Raw genomic sequence first — 19,112 nt, forward strand, 5'->3', positions numbered from 1 at the left:
CCTTCTTTCCAGTTTTTGGGGTGGCTGAGTTGGTTTAGATCCTGCTTTCCAGTTTTTCAGGGTGGATGGGTTGGTTTAGATCCTGCTTTCCAGTTTTTCAGGGCTGGATGGGTTGGTTTAGATCCTTCTTTCCAGTTTTTTGGGCTGGGTGGGCTGGTTTGGATCCTTCTTTCCAAGTTTTTCAGTGGCTGATTTGTTTTAGATCCTTCTTTGCAATTTTTTTGGGGGGTGAGTTGTTTTAGATCCTTCTTTCCCAAACATTTTCTGGCGATCACTTCACTTCTCCCTTTGAGCCTCTTCTTGCAGCCTCTGCTGCTTCCTTCACCTCTTCCTGCTCCTTTTTTTTGCCTTTTTGTGTTCTCTGCTTCTCCAAACCCAGCAAACCAAAGAGGAAGGTTGAAGGTGTAACATTCTCAGAGCTCTCTGTGCTCCTCCTCCAGCTCCACCTGGCTCCTGGCCGTGCCCATCCCGGCCAGGGATTTGGGATTTGGGATTATTTGGGAAGCTGAATAATTGACTCTTGGATCTTCAGGACTCTCAGCTGACGAGGCTTTTGTTGGAGAGCAGAGTTGAATGGAGAGGTTTTGTTAACAGAGCTGGTTTTTCTCTGAGGGAGAAATGTTGGAGATCCTGTGTCTGGTGCAGGAGTAGCTGCAAAAAAAAATGAGTTTATTTGAGAGGCAGCTTGTGATTTAAAGGTCTGCTCCCTGCAGCAGCGTTCTGTGCAAATCCACTCCAGATTTGCCAGTGATTAAAATCAATTATCTCACCTTTATTTCCCTCTGTTTCAGCCAGCGCTGTAATAATCACTGACTTCACAAAAATCCGCCCGCACAAATCTTTTTCGAGGCTTCTGTGGATCTTAATTGGCACGACTTGGCAGCTGCCTCATTTGCATAATGAACCTCTGTGGTCAGGCCATTATTAAAATTGCCCCTCTCTCATCCCGTGCTGTTCTCTTGTCTGGATTCCTGATTATCCCTGGGATGGTGCGGGGCATCCTCAAACTCCAAATCCTTCTGTGCTCCAGGAGGAGAAATAATCCAAAGGGTTTGGTGGTGCTGGAGGAGGGAAAATTCCTCTCCTGTGGAGCCAGGCTGGGAGAGCTGGGAATGTTCACGTGGAAAAGGATCCAGGGAATCCTCAGAGGAACTTCCTGAGCCTAAAGGGGATCCAGGAATTTGGGAAAAGGGGTGGAGGGACAGGACACAGGGAATGGCTTCCCACTGGGAAAGGGGAGCTTGGGAAAGAATTCCTGGCTGAGATTCTGGGATCCAGGACACTCAGGATCCATGCCCAGGGATTTTATGGGATTTGGGGATGGAAAAGGGAAGGGAGACCCTTCCTGGAGTCCTGAATTCCCAGTGAAACCTCTTGATCCCGAAATTCCTTCCCAGAGAGGAGCTGGGATGGGGATGGATCCAGTGCCAGGTTGGGAATGGAGGGAATTCCCTGGGAAAGGGAAAATGGGATTTGGGAAGGAATTCCTGGCTGGGCTGGAATTCCCAGAGGATCCCTGGGAGTGTCCCAGGAAAGACTGGAAAATTCTGGAATTTTAGGGTTGGAATGGGATGGGATTGAAGGTCCATGGATCCCATCCAAAACCATTCCGGGATTCTGGGATCCAGGACACTCAGGATCCATCCCCAGGGATTTTTATGGAATTTGGAGATGGAAAAGAGAAGTGGAGTCCTGAATTCCCAGGGAATTCCCAAAATTCCTCACAGAGAGGAACTGGGATGGGGATGGATCCAAAGCCAGGCTGGGAGAGCTGGGAATGGAGGGAATTCCCTGGGAAAGGGGAAAATGGGATTTGGGAAGGAATTCCTGGGATATCCCGGTGATCCCAAAAATCCCCAAATCCCAGAAAAAGGATCCCAAATCCCCATCCCAAAAATATCCCCAAATCCCATAGAAAATGTCGAATCCCAAAAAAATTCCTAGAAACTTCCCAAAAAAACCCTTTAAATTTGGGAGGAATTTGGGAAGGAATTCCCAGAGAATCCCTGGGAGTGTCCCAGGAAAGGCTGGAAAATCCCGGAATTGTGGGGTGGGAATGGGATGGGATTGAAGCTCCAGGGATCCCATCCCAAAGCCATTCGGGATTCTGGGATCCCGGACACTCAGGATCCATCCGTGAGGGATTTTTATGGGATTTGGGGATGGAAAAGGGAAGGGAGACCCTTCCTGGAGTCCCCAATTCCCAGGGAATTCCCAAAATTCCTTCCCAGAGAAGAGTCAGACTTTGGAATGGGATGGGATTGAAGCTCCACGGATGCCATCCCAATGGACCATTCCGGGATTCTGGGATCCCGGACACTCAGGATCCATCCCAAGGGGTTTTTATGGGATTTGGGGATGGAAAAGAGAAGTGGAATCCTGAATTCCAGTGTTTCCAGCTCACCTCCAGCACTGAAAAATGTGAAAATTGAATACAAAACCAGCATCAGATCGATTTTCTTTTTTTTAATAAAATATCAAATATAATTTAGTTGTACAATGCAGCTTTGTGCTGGGTAATAATCCCCAGTTCAGCTTTTTGCGATAATTCCCTCCAGAACGTGTCAGGTTATGGAAATCCACTTTTAATTCAGCTTTTCATTCCTGTCCGCTTCTGACATTTCTTGTGTTTGCCTTCCAAAGCGATAAAATCCCCGCCTTGCTCGCGGGTCGTGAACGAAACAGATTTTCCTTTTGCAAGTAGGAGAAAGTGTTGAATATCTCTGAATTCAAGAGGGGAGAAAAACCACCACCAAAAAAATCAAATTTCTCTTTCTTTCTTCTGGAAACCACAGGGAATTCATTATTTTTATCTCCCCTCTGTATTTCCACCCTGATTTTTGGTGTTCATAGGAGCAGCTTCCCTTTGGCCCAAGGTAGCTGAAAACTTTTTTTTTTTGTCCTTTTTCACTCCAATTTTGGGGTTTTTTCCCTTTTTTTTTTTGTCCCTTTTTCACTCCAATTTTTGGGTTTTGCCTTTTTTCCTCCAGTTTTGGGTTTTCTTTTTGCTCCAATTTTTGGGGGGTTTTTCGCTCAATTTTTTGGGGTTTTTTTTGTCCTTTTTCACTCCATTTTTTTTTTTTGCCTTTTTTCACTCCAATTTTTTTTTTCCCTTTTTCACTCCAATTTTTGAGGTTTTTTTGCCCTTTTTCACTCCAATTTTTTGGGGGTTTTTTTGCCCTTTTTCACTCCATTTTTGGGGTTTTTTTGCCCTTTTTCCCTCCAATTTTGGGGGTTTTTTGCCCTTTTCACTCCAATTTTTTTTTTTTTTGCCCTTTTTCCCTCCAATTTTTGGATTTTTTTGCCCTTTTTCACTCCATTTTTCTTTTTTTGCCCTTTTTCACTCCAATTTTTGGGGGTTTTTTCCCTTTTCCCTCCTCCCATTTTTGGGGGCTTTTTTTCCCTTTTTCACTCCCAATTTTGGGGTTTTTTGCCCTTTTTCACTCCAATTTTGGGTTTTTTTGCTCTTTTTCCTTTTTGGGTTTTTTTTTTTTTTCCCCAATTTTTGGATTTTTTTGCCTTTTTTCACTCCAGTTTTTGGGGTTTTTTGCCCTTTTTCCCTCCAATTTTTGGGGTTTTTTTTGCCCTTTTTCACTCCAATTTTTTTGCCCTTTTTCACTCCATTTTTGGGGTTTTTTTTGCCCTTTTTCACTTCAATTTTTGGATTTTTTTGGCCTTTTTCACTCCAATTTTTGAGGTTTTTTTGCCCCTTTTCACTCCAATTTTTTCTTTTTTTGCCCTTTTTCACTCCAATTTTTGGGGTTTTTTTGTCCTTTTTCACTCCAATTTTTTTTTTTTGCCTTTTTACTCCAATTTTTGGGGTTTTTTTTGCCCTTTTTCCCTCCAATTTTTGAGGTTTTTTTGCCCCTTTTCACTCCATTTTTTGGGTTTTTTTGCCCTTTTTCACTCCAATTTTTTTTTTGCCCTTTTTCCCTCCAATTTTGGGGGTTTTTTGCCCTTTTTCACTCCAATTTTTTTTTGCCCTTTTTCCCTCCAATTTTTAGGGTTTTTTGCCCTTTTTCACCCCAATTTTTTTTTTTTTTCCCTTTTTCCCTCCAATTTTCATTTTCTCGTTTAATTTTTGCACCTCACGTCTCACCGAGCGGAGCCTGCTGCTCGTGGATCACGTTTGGCGACGTTTGCCCTGACGTGAGGAGCAGTCGCTGCTCTCGCCCTGTCAGATTAGTGAGCCACAAACTCGGAAATGCTTTTATTTGATTCATTTATTCATTTTTCAATTCCTCTTTTGACAGCCTGTCCCCCAAATCTCTCAGTATTTCTATAAATTTCAACACTTCGAAATGAGTTCATATTTTTTTAATGAATTTGAACCCACTTGGGGATTTTTTTTGTTGGTTTTTTTTTTGAAGTTTAAGGGATTTTGATCAGGGATTTTTTTTTTTCCCCTCTCTCACAGGTCACTGATTTCCCGTTTCTCATCAGGAATGGGATTTTTTTTACCAGCTGGAGTAATTAATTAATCTTCGTTAGACCTCCAGAGATAAAAAGCACAAAAGGAGGAAAAAATGTGGGTTTTGTGGGATTCCTTCAGTGAGGCTGGAAAAGGGATTTTTGGTGGGATTTTTCATGGCTATCCTGGCGAATCCCCTCCAGGCTGCCACGGTTCTTTGTGACCCAAAACAACGGCCAGACTGTGTTAATTACAACCCGAATTAATTAACACACCCCAGATTGGATTAATGCGCGTTCCTGTGCGTCGGTTCACCCACGGATCACCAAAACACCGCAGGAGATTTCACCTGTAATCCTTAAAAACTCTCACCTGGAAGATTCCAGAATCCTTTCCTGGGTTCACTTCAAACCCAAAACTGGGTTTTACCCAGGGATGGGTTTTTCTCCGGGGAAGAAAAAAATAATAAATTTTTTTTTCTACAATTAAAAAAAAAAAAACTCAAAAAAAAGAAACCAAAAAAACTTTCCTTAAAAAACAAAAAACAAAAAAGGGTTGAATAAAAAAAAAAAGGATATAATTAAAAAAAAAAAAAAAAAAATAAATTTTTTCCTTTTTTAACTCAAAAACCACAAAAAAAAAAAAAAAAAACACCTTCTAATTTCATTTAAAAAAAAAAAAAAGTGGGTTTTTAAAAAGGGGGGGAATTTTCTGTAAAAGAAAAAAAAAAAAAAAATTAACCTTTAAACTTAAAAAGAAAAAAAAAAACCCTCCAAATTCCCTTAGAACTGGTGGGTTTTAACCAGAAATGGGATTTTTCTCTACAGGTACTCGAAGAAGAATAAATGATAAATTTTACCCTTTAATCCTTAAAACCCTCACCTGGAACACACCAGAAACTTCACCCAAGTTCACTTAAAACCCAAAACTCAATGAATTTTTACTGAGGATGGGATTTTTCCATGCAGTAGAGGAATAAAGGGTAAATTTTAACATTTAATTCCTTAAAAGGACACCAGAAACTCTTCCTGAGTTCACTTAAACCCAAAACTGGTAGAATTTAACCAGAAACGGGGTTTTCCCTGCAGGTACTCTGAGAGAAATAAATGGTAAATTTTACCCTTTAATCCTTAAAAACTCTCACCTGGAGGATTCCAGAAACTCTTCCTGAGTTCACTTCAAACCCAAAACTGGTGGATTTTAACCAGGGATGGGATTTTTCTCTACAGGTACTCGGAGAGGAATAAATGATAAATTTATCCCTCTAATCATTAAAACCCTCATGTGGAACACACCAGAAACTCCTCCCAAGGTTACTTAAAGCCCAGAGCTGCTGGATTTTGAGCAGAGCTGTGTGTTCCTGCAGGTACTCGGAGCGGAGCCTGACGAGGTGCGTGGGGATCACCATCGAGACGCGGCGGACTATTGCCTGCGGCCTCACCTGAGCGCCATGCTGGCTACGGCTGCACGCGCCTGGAGATCGGCGTGCAGAGCGTCTACGAGGACGTGGCCAGGGACACCAACAGGTCAGGGACACATCCCAGGGCACCATTCCAGGGACACCATCCCGGGGCAGGGACACCATCCCAGGGACACCATCCCGGGCCAGGGACACCATTCCAGGGACACCAACAGGGCAGGGACACCATCCCGGGCCAGGGACACCATCCCAGGGACACCATCCCGGGCCAGGGACACCATCCCAGGTCTGGGACACCAACAGGGCAGGGACACATCCCAGGGACACCATTCCAGGGACACCATCCCGGGCCAGGGACACCATCCCAGGGACACCATCCCGGGCCAGGGACACCATTCCAGGGACACCATCCCGGGTCAGGGACACCATTCCAGGTCTGGGACACCAACAGGCCAGGGACACCAACAGGTCAGGGACACCATCCCGGGTCTGGGACACCATCCCAGGGCAGGGACACCAACAGGGCAGGGACACATCCTGGGGCAGGGACACCATCCCAGGGACAGCAACAGGGCAGGGACACCATTCCAGGGGCTCCAACAGGTCAGGGACACATCCCGGGGACACCATCCTGGGTCTGGGACACCATCCTGGGTCTGGGACACCATCCCGGGGCAGGGACACCAACAGTTCTGGGACACATCCCAGGGACACCCAGGGACACCAACAGGTCAGGGGCACCATCCCAGCTGGGCTACGGCTGCACGCGCCTGGAGATCGGCGTGCAGAGCGTCTACGAGGACGTGGCCAGGGACACCAACAGGTCAGGGACACATCCCGGGGACACCATTCCAGGGACACCATCCCGGGGCAGGGACACCATCCCAGGGACACCATCCCAGGGACACCATCCCGGGGCAGGGACACCATTCCAGGGACACCAACAGGGCAGGGACACCATCCCAGGGACACCATCCCGGGGCAGGGACACCAACAGGGCAGGGACACCATCCGGGCCAGGGACACCATCCCAGGTCTGGGACACCAACAGGGCAGGGACACATCCCAGGGACACCATTCCAGGGACACCATCCCGGGGCAGGGACACCATCCCAGGGACACCATCCCGGGGCAGGGACACCATTCCAGGGACACCAACAGGTCAGGGACACATCCCAGGGACACCATTCCAGGGACACCATCCTGGGCCAGGGACACCATTCCAGGGACACCATCCCGGGCCAGGGACACCATCCCAGGACTGGGACACCAACGGGGCAGGGACACCATCCCAGGGACACCATCCCGGGCCAGGGACACCATCCCAGGGACACCATCCCAGGGACACCATCCCGGGCAGGGACACCATTCCAGGGACACCAACAGGGCAGGGACACCATCCCAGGGACACCATCCCGGGGCAGGGACACCAACAGGGCAGGGACACCATCCGGGCCAGGGACACCATCCCAGGGACACCATCCCGGCCAGGGACACCATCCCAGGTCTGGGACACCAACAGGGCAGGGACACATCCCAGGGACACCAACAGGTCAGGGACACCATCCCAGGGACACCATTCCAGGGACACCATCCCGGGGCAGGGACACCATCCCAGGGACACCATCCCGGGGCAGGGACACCATTCCAGGGACACCAACAGGTCAGGGACACATCCCAGGGCCAGGGACACCACGGAGGACACCAGGGACACACCGGGCAGGGACACCACCCAGGCTGGGACACCAACGGCGGCCACACACACAGACACCATGGAGGACACAACACCACCGAGACACAGACACCATCGGCAGGGACACCATCCAGGTCTGGGACACCAACGGGCAGGGACACCATCCCAGGGACACCAACCGGGCCGGGACACATCCCGGGGCAGGGACACCATCGGGCAGGGACACCATCAGGGACACCATCGGGGCAGGGACACCATTCAGACACACATAGGCACATCAGTAGGGACACCATTGCAGGGACACCAGCGGGCAGGGACTACACCGGGCCAGGGACACCAACAGGTCAGGGACACATCCCAGGGACACCATCCCGGGGACACCAACAGGGCAGGGACACCATCCGGGACGACAACAAACAGGGCAGGGACACCAACAGGTCTGGGACACCAACGCAGGGACACCATCCCAGGGCAGGGAATCCATTTTTCCCCTCAATACCCATTTTTAAATCTTAAAATCCATTTTTCCCCAAAAATATCCATTTTTAAAACTTAAAATCCATTTTCCCCAAAAAATCCATTTTTAAATCTTAAAATCCATTTTCCCCTGAAAAAATCCATTTTAAAATCCATTTTTTCCCCAAATACCCATTTTTAAATCTTAAAATCCATTTTTCCCCAAAAAATCCATTTTAAATCTTAAATCCATTTTTCCCCCCAATACCCACTTTTAAATCTTAAAATCCATTTTTCCCCAAATATCCATTTTTAAATCTTAAAACCCATTTTTCCCCCAAAAATCCATTTTATAGTCTTAGACTCCATTTTTTTGCCAAAAAAATCAATTTTCAAATCTTAAAACCCATTTTCCCCCAAATACCCATTTTAAAATTTTAAAATCCATTTTCCCCTGAAAAAATCCATTTTAAAATCCATTTTTCCCCAAATACCCATTTTTAAATCTTAAAACCCATTTTCTTTTCCACCCCAAATTCCATTTTTTCCAGGCTCTTCCCAGAGCTCCTTGCTTTGAATTTTAGAATTCCTAAAAGGCTCCTCAATTTCTCCCAATTTTCAGAGCAGTGACTTGAAACCCACATTAAGAAAAAAAAGGTGATTCATGATTTTTTGGGGTTTTTTCCATTGAAACGACCTCGTTTTGCTCCTGTTGTGCTTTGTGTGTGTGTTGTTGGTTTTTTTTGTATTTTGGGCTCGAAACTTTTTAACATTTCCCCGGTAGCAAAATGTCAGATTCCAAGCAATTAGGGGGAACGTTTGGAAATGACTTTGGATGATGTTCCATAAGTCATTAGTGAGGTTTCTGAGTGCTGTGAGGCAGAAAAATATTCCAGAGCATCAAATAATCGAGTTATTGATGCAGCTCCAATTCCGCTCCTAATAAGAAAATCATTTTTATTTATGAGGCAGAGCTGCCGTTCGCTCCCCTCGGGCCGCTCGAGGTTCCTGAGTGATGCTGTCCTCGAAAACACTGGAATGGTCCTGGGAAAAAATCACCAGTGAAAATAAAAATAAAAATCACCAATAAAAATGGGGTTAAAGCTGCGTCTTCTGGCAGAGAGGGGGGAAAAGATCCTTAAAAAATTTTTAAAAATTAAATTAATTCTGGTAAACGGACACAGGGATGGCCAAAGGGAATTGGGGTTTTTAGGCAGAGGGGTTTGGAGGAGGGGGGGAAAAAAAATCACCTGGAGAGATCATCTGGGAGCCAGGAATTCCAGGGGTGGGGAGGAGTTGGAAAATTGGAAAATTGGAATTGGGAAATGGAATTGGGAAATGGAAATGGAAATGAAATTGGAATTGGAATTCCAGTAGGGAGGAATTGGAAATGGGAATTCGAAATGCAATTGGAATTGGGAAATGGAAATGGAATTGGAAATTGGGGAAATGGAATTGGAAATTGGGGAAATGGAATTGGAAATGGAAATGGAAATGGGAAATGAAATTGGAATTGGAATTCCGATAGGGAGGAATTGGAAATTGGAATTCAAAATGCAGTTGGAATTGGGAATTGGGAAATGGAATTGGAAATTGGGGAAATGGAAATGGGAATTGGAATTGGAATTCCAATAGGGAAGAAATGGAATTGGAATTGGAAATGGAATTGGGAATGGAAATGGAATTGGAATTGGATTTGGATTTGGATTTGTAGTTGGAATTGGAATTGGAATTGGAAATGGGAATTGGAATTGGAATTGGAATAGGAATTGGAATTGGAATTCCAATAGGGAGGAATTGGAATTGGAAATGGAAATTGAATTGGGAAATGGAAATGGAAATGGAAATGCAATTGGAATTCCAATAGGGAGGGAATGGGAATGGGAATTGGAAATGGAATTGGAAATGGAAATGGAAATGGAAATGGAAATGGAATTGGAAATGGGAATTGGGAAGTGGAATTGGAAATGGAAATGGAATTGGAAATGGGAAATGGAATTGGAATTGGAGTTGGAATAGGAATTGGAATTGGAATTCCAATAGGGAGGGATTGGAATTGGGAATTGGAAATGGAACTGGAATTGGAATTGGAAATGGAAATGGAATTCCAATAGGGAAGAATTGGAATTCCAGGAGTTGGGAGGAATTGGAATTGGAATTGGAAATGGAAATGGAAATGGAAATGGAATTGGAAATGGAATTGGAAATGGAAATGGAAATGGAAATGGAATTGGAAATGGAATTGGAGTTGGAATTGGAACTGGAAATTGGAATGGGAAGTGGAAATGGAAATGGAATTGAAATTGGAATTGAAATTGGAATTGGAATTGGAATTGGGAATTAAAAATAGAAATGTAATTGGAATTGGAATTCCAGTAGGAGGAACTGGGAGGAATTGGAATTCCAGGAGCTGGGAGGAGAAGAGCCCCGGGATGCCCAGGAATGTGGGACAGAGCCAGGATTGTGTGGGAAGAATTTTCTCCTGTGGTGGGAGCTCTGGAGCTGGGAGGAAAACGGGATTTTCTCCGGAGCTGTGGGAATTTCGGCCTTTTTTGGGCTCCAAATCCCCCCAGGCTCCTGCAGATCCAGGTTTGGGTTCTGTCAGTGCGGCAGAACATGGAACCCTCGGGAATCCCGAAATCTGGGGAGGTTCACCTTCCTCCAGAAGGGATTTTGGGGTGATTTTGGCTGATTTTCCTCATTCCCATCTCCTTTCCATTCCCATCCTCCTTTCCTGCTGTTTTTATTTCCTGTTGTATTTATATTTTTATTCCTGTTGTATTTATGTTTTTATTCCTGTTTTTTTCTGAGGGACACCAACCTGGATTTCCAACCCATCCCAAAATTTGGGAGGTTCATGTTTCTCCACAAGGGATTTTTGGGTGATTTTGGCTGCTTTTCCTCATTCCCATCCCTTCTCTCCTCTCCTGCTGTTTTTATTTCCTGTTGTATTTATGTTTTCATTCCCCTTTTTTTCTGAGTGACACCAACCTGGATTTCCAAACTGGATTCCAGCAGCTCTCCCAAATTTCTCTTTTTGTCTGGAACACCCAGAGCAGCTCTTTTTCTACAGAATTACCAATTTCAATAATAAAAACCCCTTTTTTAGGCTCCAAATCCCCCCAGGTTCTGCAGATCTGGGGTTTGGATTCTGTCAGTGTGGCAGAACATGGAACCCTCCTGGAATTTCCAACCCATCCCAAAATTTGGGGAGGTTCCTGTTTCTCCACAAGGGATTATGGGGTGATTTTCCTCATTTCCATCCCTTCTCCTTTCCTGCTGTTTTTCTTGTTGTATTTATATTTTATTCCTGTTTTTTTTTTTCTGAGGGACACCAACCTGGATTTCCAACCCATCCCAAAATTTGGGGAGGTTCATGTTTCTCCACAAGGGATTTTGGGGTGATTTTGGCTGATTTTCCTCATTCCCATCTCCTTTCCATTCCCATCCTCCTTTCCTGCTGTTTTTATTTCCTGTTGTATTTATATTTTTATTCCTGTTTTTTTCTGAGGGACACCAACCTGGATTTCCAACCCATCCCAAAATTTGGGGAGGTTCCCGTTTCTCCAGAAGAGATTTTGGGGTGATTTTGGCTGCTTTTCCTCATTCCCATCCCTTCTCCTCTCCTGCTGTTTTTATTCCCCTTTTTTTTCTGAGTGACACCAACCTGGATTTCCAACCCATCCCAAAATTTGGGGAGGTTCATGTTTTTCCAGAAGGGATTTTTGGGTGATTTTCCGATTGGCTGCTTTGCCTTGTTCCCATCCCTTCTCCTTTCCTGCTGTTTTTATTCCCCTTTTTTTTCTGAGTGACACCAACCTGGATTCCAGCAGCTCTCCCAAATTCCTCTCTTTGTCTGGAGCCTTGGGGCACCTTCTCTCCCGAAAAATTAAAATCAAACCAATTTCAGTACCCAACAAAACCAATTTCAATACCCAACAAAACCAATTTCAATACCCAACAAACCCCAATGAATCTCATTTTTCCCTCCATCCACACCCCAGCCTCACCCTCCCAAGGGGGACAATCCCAGCTGGACCCAGAAATGGCTTTTCCTGCTTTTCCTGCTTTTCCTGCCTTTTCCTGACCCTTTGTCCGTCTGTCCCCAGGGGCCACACGGTGAAGGCCGTCTGTGAGTCCTTCCACCTGGCCAAGGATGCTGGCTTCAAGGTCGTGGCCCACATGATGCCAGATTTACCCAACATGGGGCTGGAAAGAGACATGGATCAGTTTTTTGTGAGTATTCATTTTTTTTTTTTAATAAAAAACACCAATTCCCACTTTTTTTTTCCCCATGGAAAACTCCCTGCTCGGTTACCAGATTTGTTTCTAAAGGGCAAACAATTTAAAAATCTTTTTTTTTTGTTTAAAAAAAAAAAAAAGAGATTTGTTGGAGTACTTCATGCAGAAAATGGTATCAGTGTCTCATGCAAGCCTGAGTCACCGGGGTCCCTGTGGGAAACAGCTCTTCCCAAATTTGCTGCTTTTTTTCCAAGGTGCTTTTCCCTCTTGGATTTAGAGCAAGACACAATTCCAAGTTTCAAAACAAAAAAATCCTCTCCGGAAGGTAATTAATTGCAAATTAATTGCAAAATTAGAGAGAGAGTGTGTGTGTGTTTTATAAAAAAAGCATTTTGGCTCGGCGTTGTTTGGTTTCTTTGTCAGTGATGTAGAGGGAAATATCCAATTATTCCTGGGGAAAATTGCAATAAAGAGCAAACGGTGAGCGGTGCAATGATTGAACTACTTTGGGAGATTTTCAGGTTTTGGGATGTTGGTTTTTTTTTTTTCCTTATCTGAGTCAAAATTGGGTGGTTTTGGTTTTTCTTTTTTTAAATAGTGCAGAGATTGGAGTCGTGCTGGAGGAATCCCAGGGGAAGGTTGGGCTGGGTGCTGTCTGCCCCTAAAAAATATCACTGTAATGAAAGATATTGATTAAAAATGCACTTCTGGAAAATGCAGCTGCACAGGGCAGGAGGGGAATCCTGAAACCTGGGCCAGGAACCTTGTTTTGGGGGATTTTGTGCAGAATTCCTTGAGTTTCTCCCAAATAAAATCTCTTGGTTCTTGGCCAAGGTGAGACACTGGTAGTGACGAGCACAAAATTCCAAATTTCTGCTCCAGGGATTATTTTATTATTTATATTTACATTATTTATTTTATTATTTTTATTTTATTTTTTTATTTTATTTAATTTTATTTTATTTTTATTTTATTTTATTTTATTTTATTTTATTTTTATTTTATTTTTATTTTATTTTATTTTATTTTATTTTATTTTATTTTATTTTATTTTATTTTTATTTTATTTTATTTTATTTTATTTTATTTTATTTTAATTTAATTTTTTATTATTTTATTTATATTAATTATCCTGCCCCTGGATGATTTTTTTTTGCCATGCTCTGGGAAATGAAGTGTGGACATGAGAGAGAATTTTTGTGGAATTCTTTGTGATGCAGAACCCAGCAAAATCTTGAATCCTCCTTCCCTTGACATCTCATGGAATTGCAGCTGGAATTCTCTGGGATTGGGCTGGAAGTTGGGCTGGAAAAATGGGAATAATGGCCAAAAATGGGAATAATGACCAAAAAAATGGGAATAATGACCCCAAAAATGGGAAAAGCCAACCCTGGACAGGATTGAACAAAGAGGAGACCAAAATTGAGGTGGAAAGCTGAGAAAGGAGGAATTATTTCAATTTTTTGTAATTAATTTAATAATAATTATCCTTTGCTGCTTATTGGTGATGGTGGTTAAGAATTTCTGCTCCTGGAATTGTTCACTGTTCAGGAAATTTGGGAATCTGTTGGGAAAGTTGAATTTCTGGGCTCTGAGGGGAAGGGTGGTGCCATCCTGGGTTCCATTTGTGCATTAATGACAAATTTCCCAGAAACTGGGGAGGCAGGAGGTGGAAATTCTGGAACTGGGAGATGAGGAGGAGGCTGGAATTGGGAGAGGAGGAATTAAAATAAAAGTGGGGAGAAGAGTTGAGGATGGAAAAGGAGCAGAAGGAACAAAGATCATTGCTCCTGTCTCATCCTCATTTAAATGATTTATAATTCATTTTTAAAGAAATGCAGAGAATAAAATACCAAACCAAATGGATTGATTTGTTTTCTAAGCTCTGGGAAATAGCAGAAATATAATAATCAGAACATAACAGAAATGTATATATAAAAAATTATATATATATAATAAATAAAATAAAATAAAATAAAATAAAATAAAATAAAATAAAATAATATAATATAATATAATATAATATATATTTAATATATATAATAATATTTTTATGAAGAAAAATATTTATATAAATAAATATGAAAAAAATAAGAAAAAAATTAATATAATATAATATAATATAATATAATATAATATAATATAATATAATATAATATAATATAATATAATATAATATAATATAATATAATATAATATAATATAATATAATATAATATAATATAATAATCAGAACAGAAATATCCAGATAAATTCCTAAAATTCCTTAATTCCCAAGGATTCAGTCTCTGTTTCCTGACTTAAAATTTTATATCCTTGTTTTGAGTTGATAAAATTCAAAAAACTCAAAAAATTCAAAATTTCTTTGTGTGTGAATGTTAGTCCAGGCTGGTGAATATTTAACATTTAAACGTTTAAATTTTAAACATTTAAATTTAAATTTTAAATTTTAAATTCTAAAATTTAAACATTAACATTTTAACATTTCTGCTGCATAAAATTAGCGAGGAACCAAGTGGAGGTTGGTTCTTAAAATCCCAGAATCCCGGAACGGTTTGGGATGGGATCCCTGGAGCTTCAATCCCATCCCATTCCCACCCCACAATTCCGGGATTTTCCAGCCTTTCCTGGGACACTCCCAGGGATTCTCTGGGAATTCCTTCCCAAATCCCTCCCAAATTTAAAGGGTTTTTTTGGGATTTTTCCCTTTCCCAGGGAATTCCCTCCATTCCCAGCTCTCCCGGCCTGGGGTTGGATCCATCCCCATCCCAGCTCCTCTCCAGGAAGGAATTTTGGGAATTCCCTGGGAATTCTGGACTCCACTTCTCTTTTCCATCTCCAAATTCCATAAAAATCCCTGGGGATGGATCCTTGATCCCAGAATCCTGGATTTCTGGAGATGGGATCCACGGAGCTTCAATCCCATCCCATTCCAACCCTGACTCCTCCCTGGGAAAAGAAGATTCTGGGAAGGAATTTTGGGATCCAGGGGCTTCCTTGGGAATTGGGGACTCCAGGAAGGGTCTCCCTTCCCTTTCCATCCCCAAATCCCATAAAATTCCTGGGGATGGATCCTGAGTGTCCTGGATCCCAGAATCCCGGAATGGTTTGGGATGGGATCCATGGACCTTCAGTCCCATCCCAATCCCAGGCTGCTCCAGCCTTTCCTTGGACACTCCCAGGGATTCTCTGGGAATTCCAGCCCAGCCAGGAATTCCTTCCCAAATCCCATTTCCCCTTTCCCAGGGAATTCCCTCCATTCCCAGCTCTCCCAGCCTGGCATTGGATCCATCCCCATCCCAGCTCCTCTCTGGGAAGGAATTTTGGGAATTCCCTGGGAATTCGGGACTCCAGGAAGGGTCTCCCTTCCCTTTTCCATCCCAAATCCCATAAAAATCCCTTGGGATGGATTCTGAGTGTCCTGGATCCCAGAATCCCGGAATGGTTTGGGATGGGATCCATGGACCTTCAATCCCATCCCATTCCAACCTTGATCCCAGATTGCTCCGACCTTTTCTGGACACTCCCAGGGATTCTCTGGGAATTCCAGCCCAGCCAGGAATTCCTGTCCAAGATCCCATCTGAATCTCACTTTTCCCAGTGTGCAGCCATTCCCTGTGTCCTGTCCCTCCATCCCTTGTCCCCAGCCCCTCTCCAGCTCTCCTGGAGCCCCTTTGGGCTCTGGAAGGGGCTCTGAGCTCTCCATGGAGCCTTCTCCTCTCCAGGTGAGCATCCCCAGCTCTCCAATTCTTTCTCTTGTTGGGACAACAAACCCTTGGCTTTCCAGAGATCTTTATAAAGCTTCGATTTTGAGGCAGTTCTAATGAAATTTGAACAAAATCATTTCATTTTTTTGAGCCCTCCCCCTCTCCAGCCAATTCCCAGCTCAGCAGAAAGTCGGACACAAAGGAACCCGCTTGACTTCAGAAATCCTGAGCACCCTCGGTTGAAATAACAATAACAATGAATGCAGGGGTTTCTCCTGGGAGGGGAATATCTGCTGATGGTGCCAGGAAAACTCCGGCTGCTTCTTCACTCCGGGCAGGCGGTGACAGCTCCGGGAGGGACAGCGTCCCCTCTGTCCGTCCCTGCTGCCCGATCGATTCCCAGCTCCTGCTGCTGCTGCTGCTGCCGCGGCCGGCCCGAGCCCGGCGCTGCTCTGAGCCCTGGGGGGAGCAGCAGCTGCCTCTGCTCGCAGTAATTCACAGGGTTGGCATAGGGAGCGGTGGGCGCGCTGTCTGTGTCCTTGGGTGTGTTTATTTGTGCACGGAGAGGTCGTGGATTGTATCCCTGAGGGTCCCAGCCCTGTGGGTTCCATCCCTGTGGGTCCCATCCCTGAGGGTCCCATCCCTGTGGATTCCATCCCTGTGGATTCCATTGCTGTGGGTTCCATCCTTGGGAATTCCATCCCAGTAAATCCCATCCCCGAGGATTCCATCCCTGTGGATCTCATCCCTGTGGGTTCGGTCCCCGTGGATCCCATCCCCATGGATCCCATCCCCGGATCCCACCCATGGATCCATCCCCGTGGATCCCATCCCCGTGGATCCCATCCCTGTGGATTCCATCCCTGTGGATTCCATCCCTGTAAATGTCCCAGTCCAGCTTGGACATGACTTGGATCAAGCTGGGATAGTGGAGAGTGTCCCTGCGTGTGGGAATGGGATGAGCTTTAAGGTCCCTTCCAACCCAAATAATTCTGGGATCTTTTGCACTGAGATGTTGTGGGTTCCATCCCTGTGGGTTCCATCCCTGTGGGTTCCATCCCTGTGGATCCCATTCCTGTGGATTCCATCCCTGTGGATCCCATCCCTGTAAATTCCATCCCTATGGATCCCATCCCTGTGGGTCCCATCCCTGTGGGTTCCATCCCTATGGATCCCATCCCTGTGGGTCCCATCCCTGTGGATCCCATCCCTGTGGGTTCATCCCTGGAAGTGTCCCAGGCAGTTTGGATCAAGCTGGGATATGGGAGGCTGCCTGTGGGAATGGGATGAGCTTTAAGTCCCTTCCAACCCAAAATCCTGATCTTTTGCACTGGATGTTGTGGGTTCCATCTCTGTGGGTTCCATCCCTGTGGAACCCATCCCCATGGATCCCATCCCCGTGGATCCCATCCCTGTGGATTCCATCCCTGGGTCCATCCCAATATCCCATCCCTGTGGGTCCCACCTGTGGATCAGTGGTTCCCCAATGAATCCCATCCTGTGGGTCATCCTTTCCCTGAGGGCCCATCCTTAAATCCATCCCTGTGGGTCCATCCCCTGTAGTAAATTCCATCCCTCATCCCCCTGTGGGTCCCATCCCTGTGGGTTCCATCCCTGAGGGTCCCATCCCTGTGGATTCCATCCCTGTGGATCCCATCCCTGTGGGTCCCATCCCTGTGGTTTCCATCCCTGTGGGTTCCATCCCCGTGGATTCAATCCCTGTAAATTCCATCCCTGTGGATCCCATCCCTGTAAATCCCATCCCTGTGGATCCCATTCCTGTGGGTTGCATCCCTGGAAGTGTCCCAGGCCAGTTTGGATCAAGCTGGGATAGTGGAGAGTGTTCCTGCCTGTAGGAATGGGATGAGCTTTAAGGTCCCTTCCAACCCAAATAATTCTGGGATCTTTTGCACTGAGATGTTGTGGGTTCCATCCCTGTGGGATCCCATCCCTGTGGATCCCATCCCTGTGAGTTCCATCCCTGTGGATCCCATCCCTGTGGATCCCATCCCTGTGAATTCCATCCCTGTGGGTCCCATCCCTGTGGGTCCCATCCCTGTGGTTTCCATCCCAATGAATCCCATCCCTGTGGGTTCCATCCCTGTGGATCCCATCCCTGTGGATCCCATCTCTGTAATCTTCCATCCCTGTGGATCCCATCCCTGTGAATTCCATCCCTGTGGGTTCCATCCCTGTGGATTCCATCCCTGTGGATCCCATCCCCGTGGTTTCCATCCCAATGAATCCCATCCCTGTGGGTTCCATCCCTGTAAATTCCATCCCTGTGGGTTCCATCCCTGAGGGTTCCATCCCTGTGAGTTCCATCCCTGTGGATCCCATCCCTGTGGATCCCATCCCTGTGGGTCCCATCCCTGTGGATCCCATCCCCGTGGTTTCCATCCCAATGAATCCCATCCCTGTGGATCCCATCCCTGTGGGTCCCATCCCTGTGGATCCCATCCCCGTGGTTTCCATCCCAATGAATCCCATCCCTGTGGGTTCCATCCCTGTGGATCCCATCCCTGTGGATCCCATCTCTGTAATCTTCCATCCCTGTGGATCCCATCCCTGTGGGTTCCATCCCTGTGGATCCCATCCCTGTGGGTCCCATCCCTGTGGGTCCCATCCCCGTGGGTTCCATCCCTGGAATTGTCCCAGGCCAGCTTGGATCAAGCTGGGATAGTGGAGAATGTCCCTGCCCATAGGAATGGGATGAGCTTTAAGGTCCCTTCCAACCCAAATAATCCTGGGATTCTCCAATTCCATGATTTTTCACAGAAAGTGGCTTTTCCCTGCCTCCACTGCAAACTCTCACTCTGATCCCGTGTCCCACTTCCACTTTGCCTTTTTCTTCCCTCTTCCCCCACCTCGGATTCTTTTTATATCCTTGGAGGATTTCCTTCCTCCTCCAGGTTCTTCCCCACCCCATTCCACACTTGGGAAAACGCTCCAGAAAACCTCAATGACCACAAACGCTCCAAAAAAAAAAACCCCAAACCCCTCCCAAAACCAGGCAGAGCCCAGCAGAGCCTCACCAGGCAGGTGGTAGAGAAGATAATTAGAAAAACGGGCGGGAGAAATCAAGGGCTCAGCGGGAATAATGGAATTGTCACCGGAGCGGACACCTCATCCCAGCTCCGCCCCGGGGAGGGATGAGGCTGCTCTGGGGGGGAAATGCTTGGG

The 19,112-nt window shown here is 45.5% G+C and overlaps 1 protein-coding gene across 1 annotated transcript in view; it reads left to right on the forward strand.

Annotated features, from left to right (window-relative positions):
- The window catches only part of ELP3 (elongator acetyltransferase complex subunit 3), a 101,331-nt gene that overhangs the window by 38,063 nt on the left and 44,156 nt on the right, over window positions 1–19,112 (forward strand). The window contains 4 exon segments of the mRNA XM_030944790.1: window positions 5,778–5,827; window positions 5,830–5,865; window positions 5,868–5,937; window positions 12,090–12,216. Coding sequence (XP_030800650.1) covers window positions 5,778–5,827; window positions 5,830–5,865; window positions 5,868–5,937; window positions 12,090–12,216 — 283 coding nt within the window.

This window comes from Camarhynchus parvulus, chromosome 3, assembly GCF_901933205.1.
Source record: "Camarhynchus parvulus chromosome 3, STF_HiC, whole genome shotgun sequence".
In the NCBI taxonomy this organism is placed as follows: Eukaryota; Metazoa; Chordata; class Aves; order Passeriformes; family Thraupidae; genus Camarhynchus; species Camarhynchus parvulus.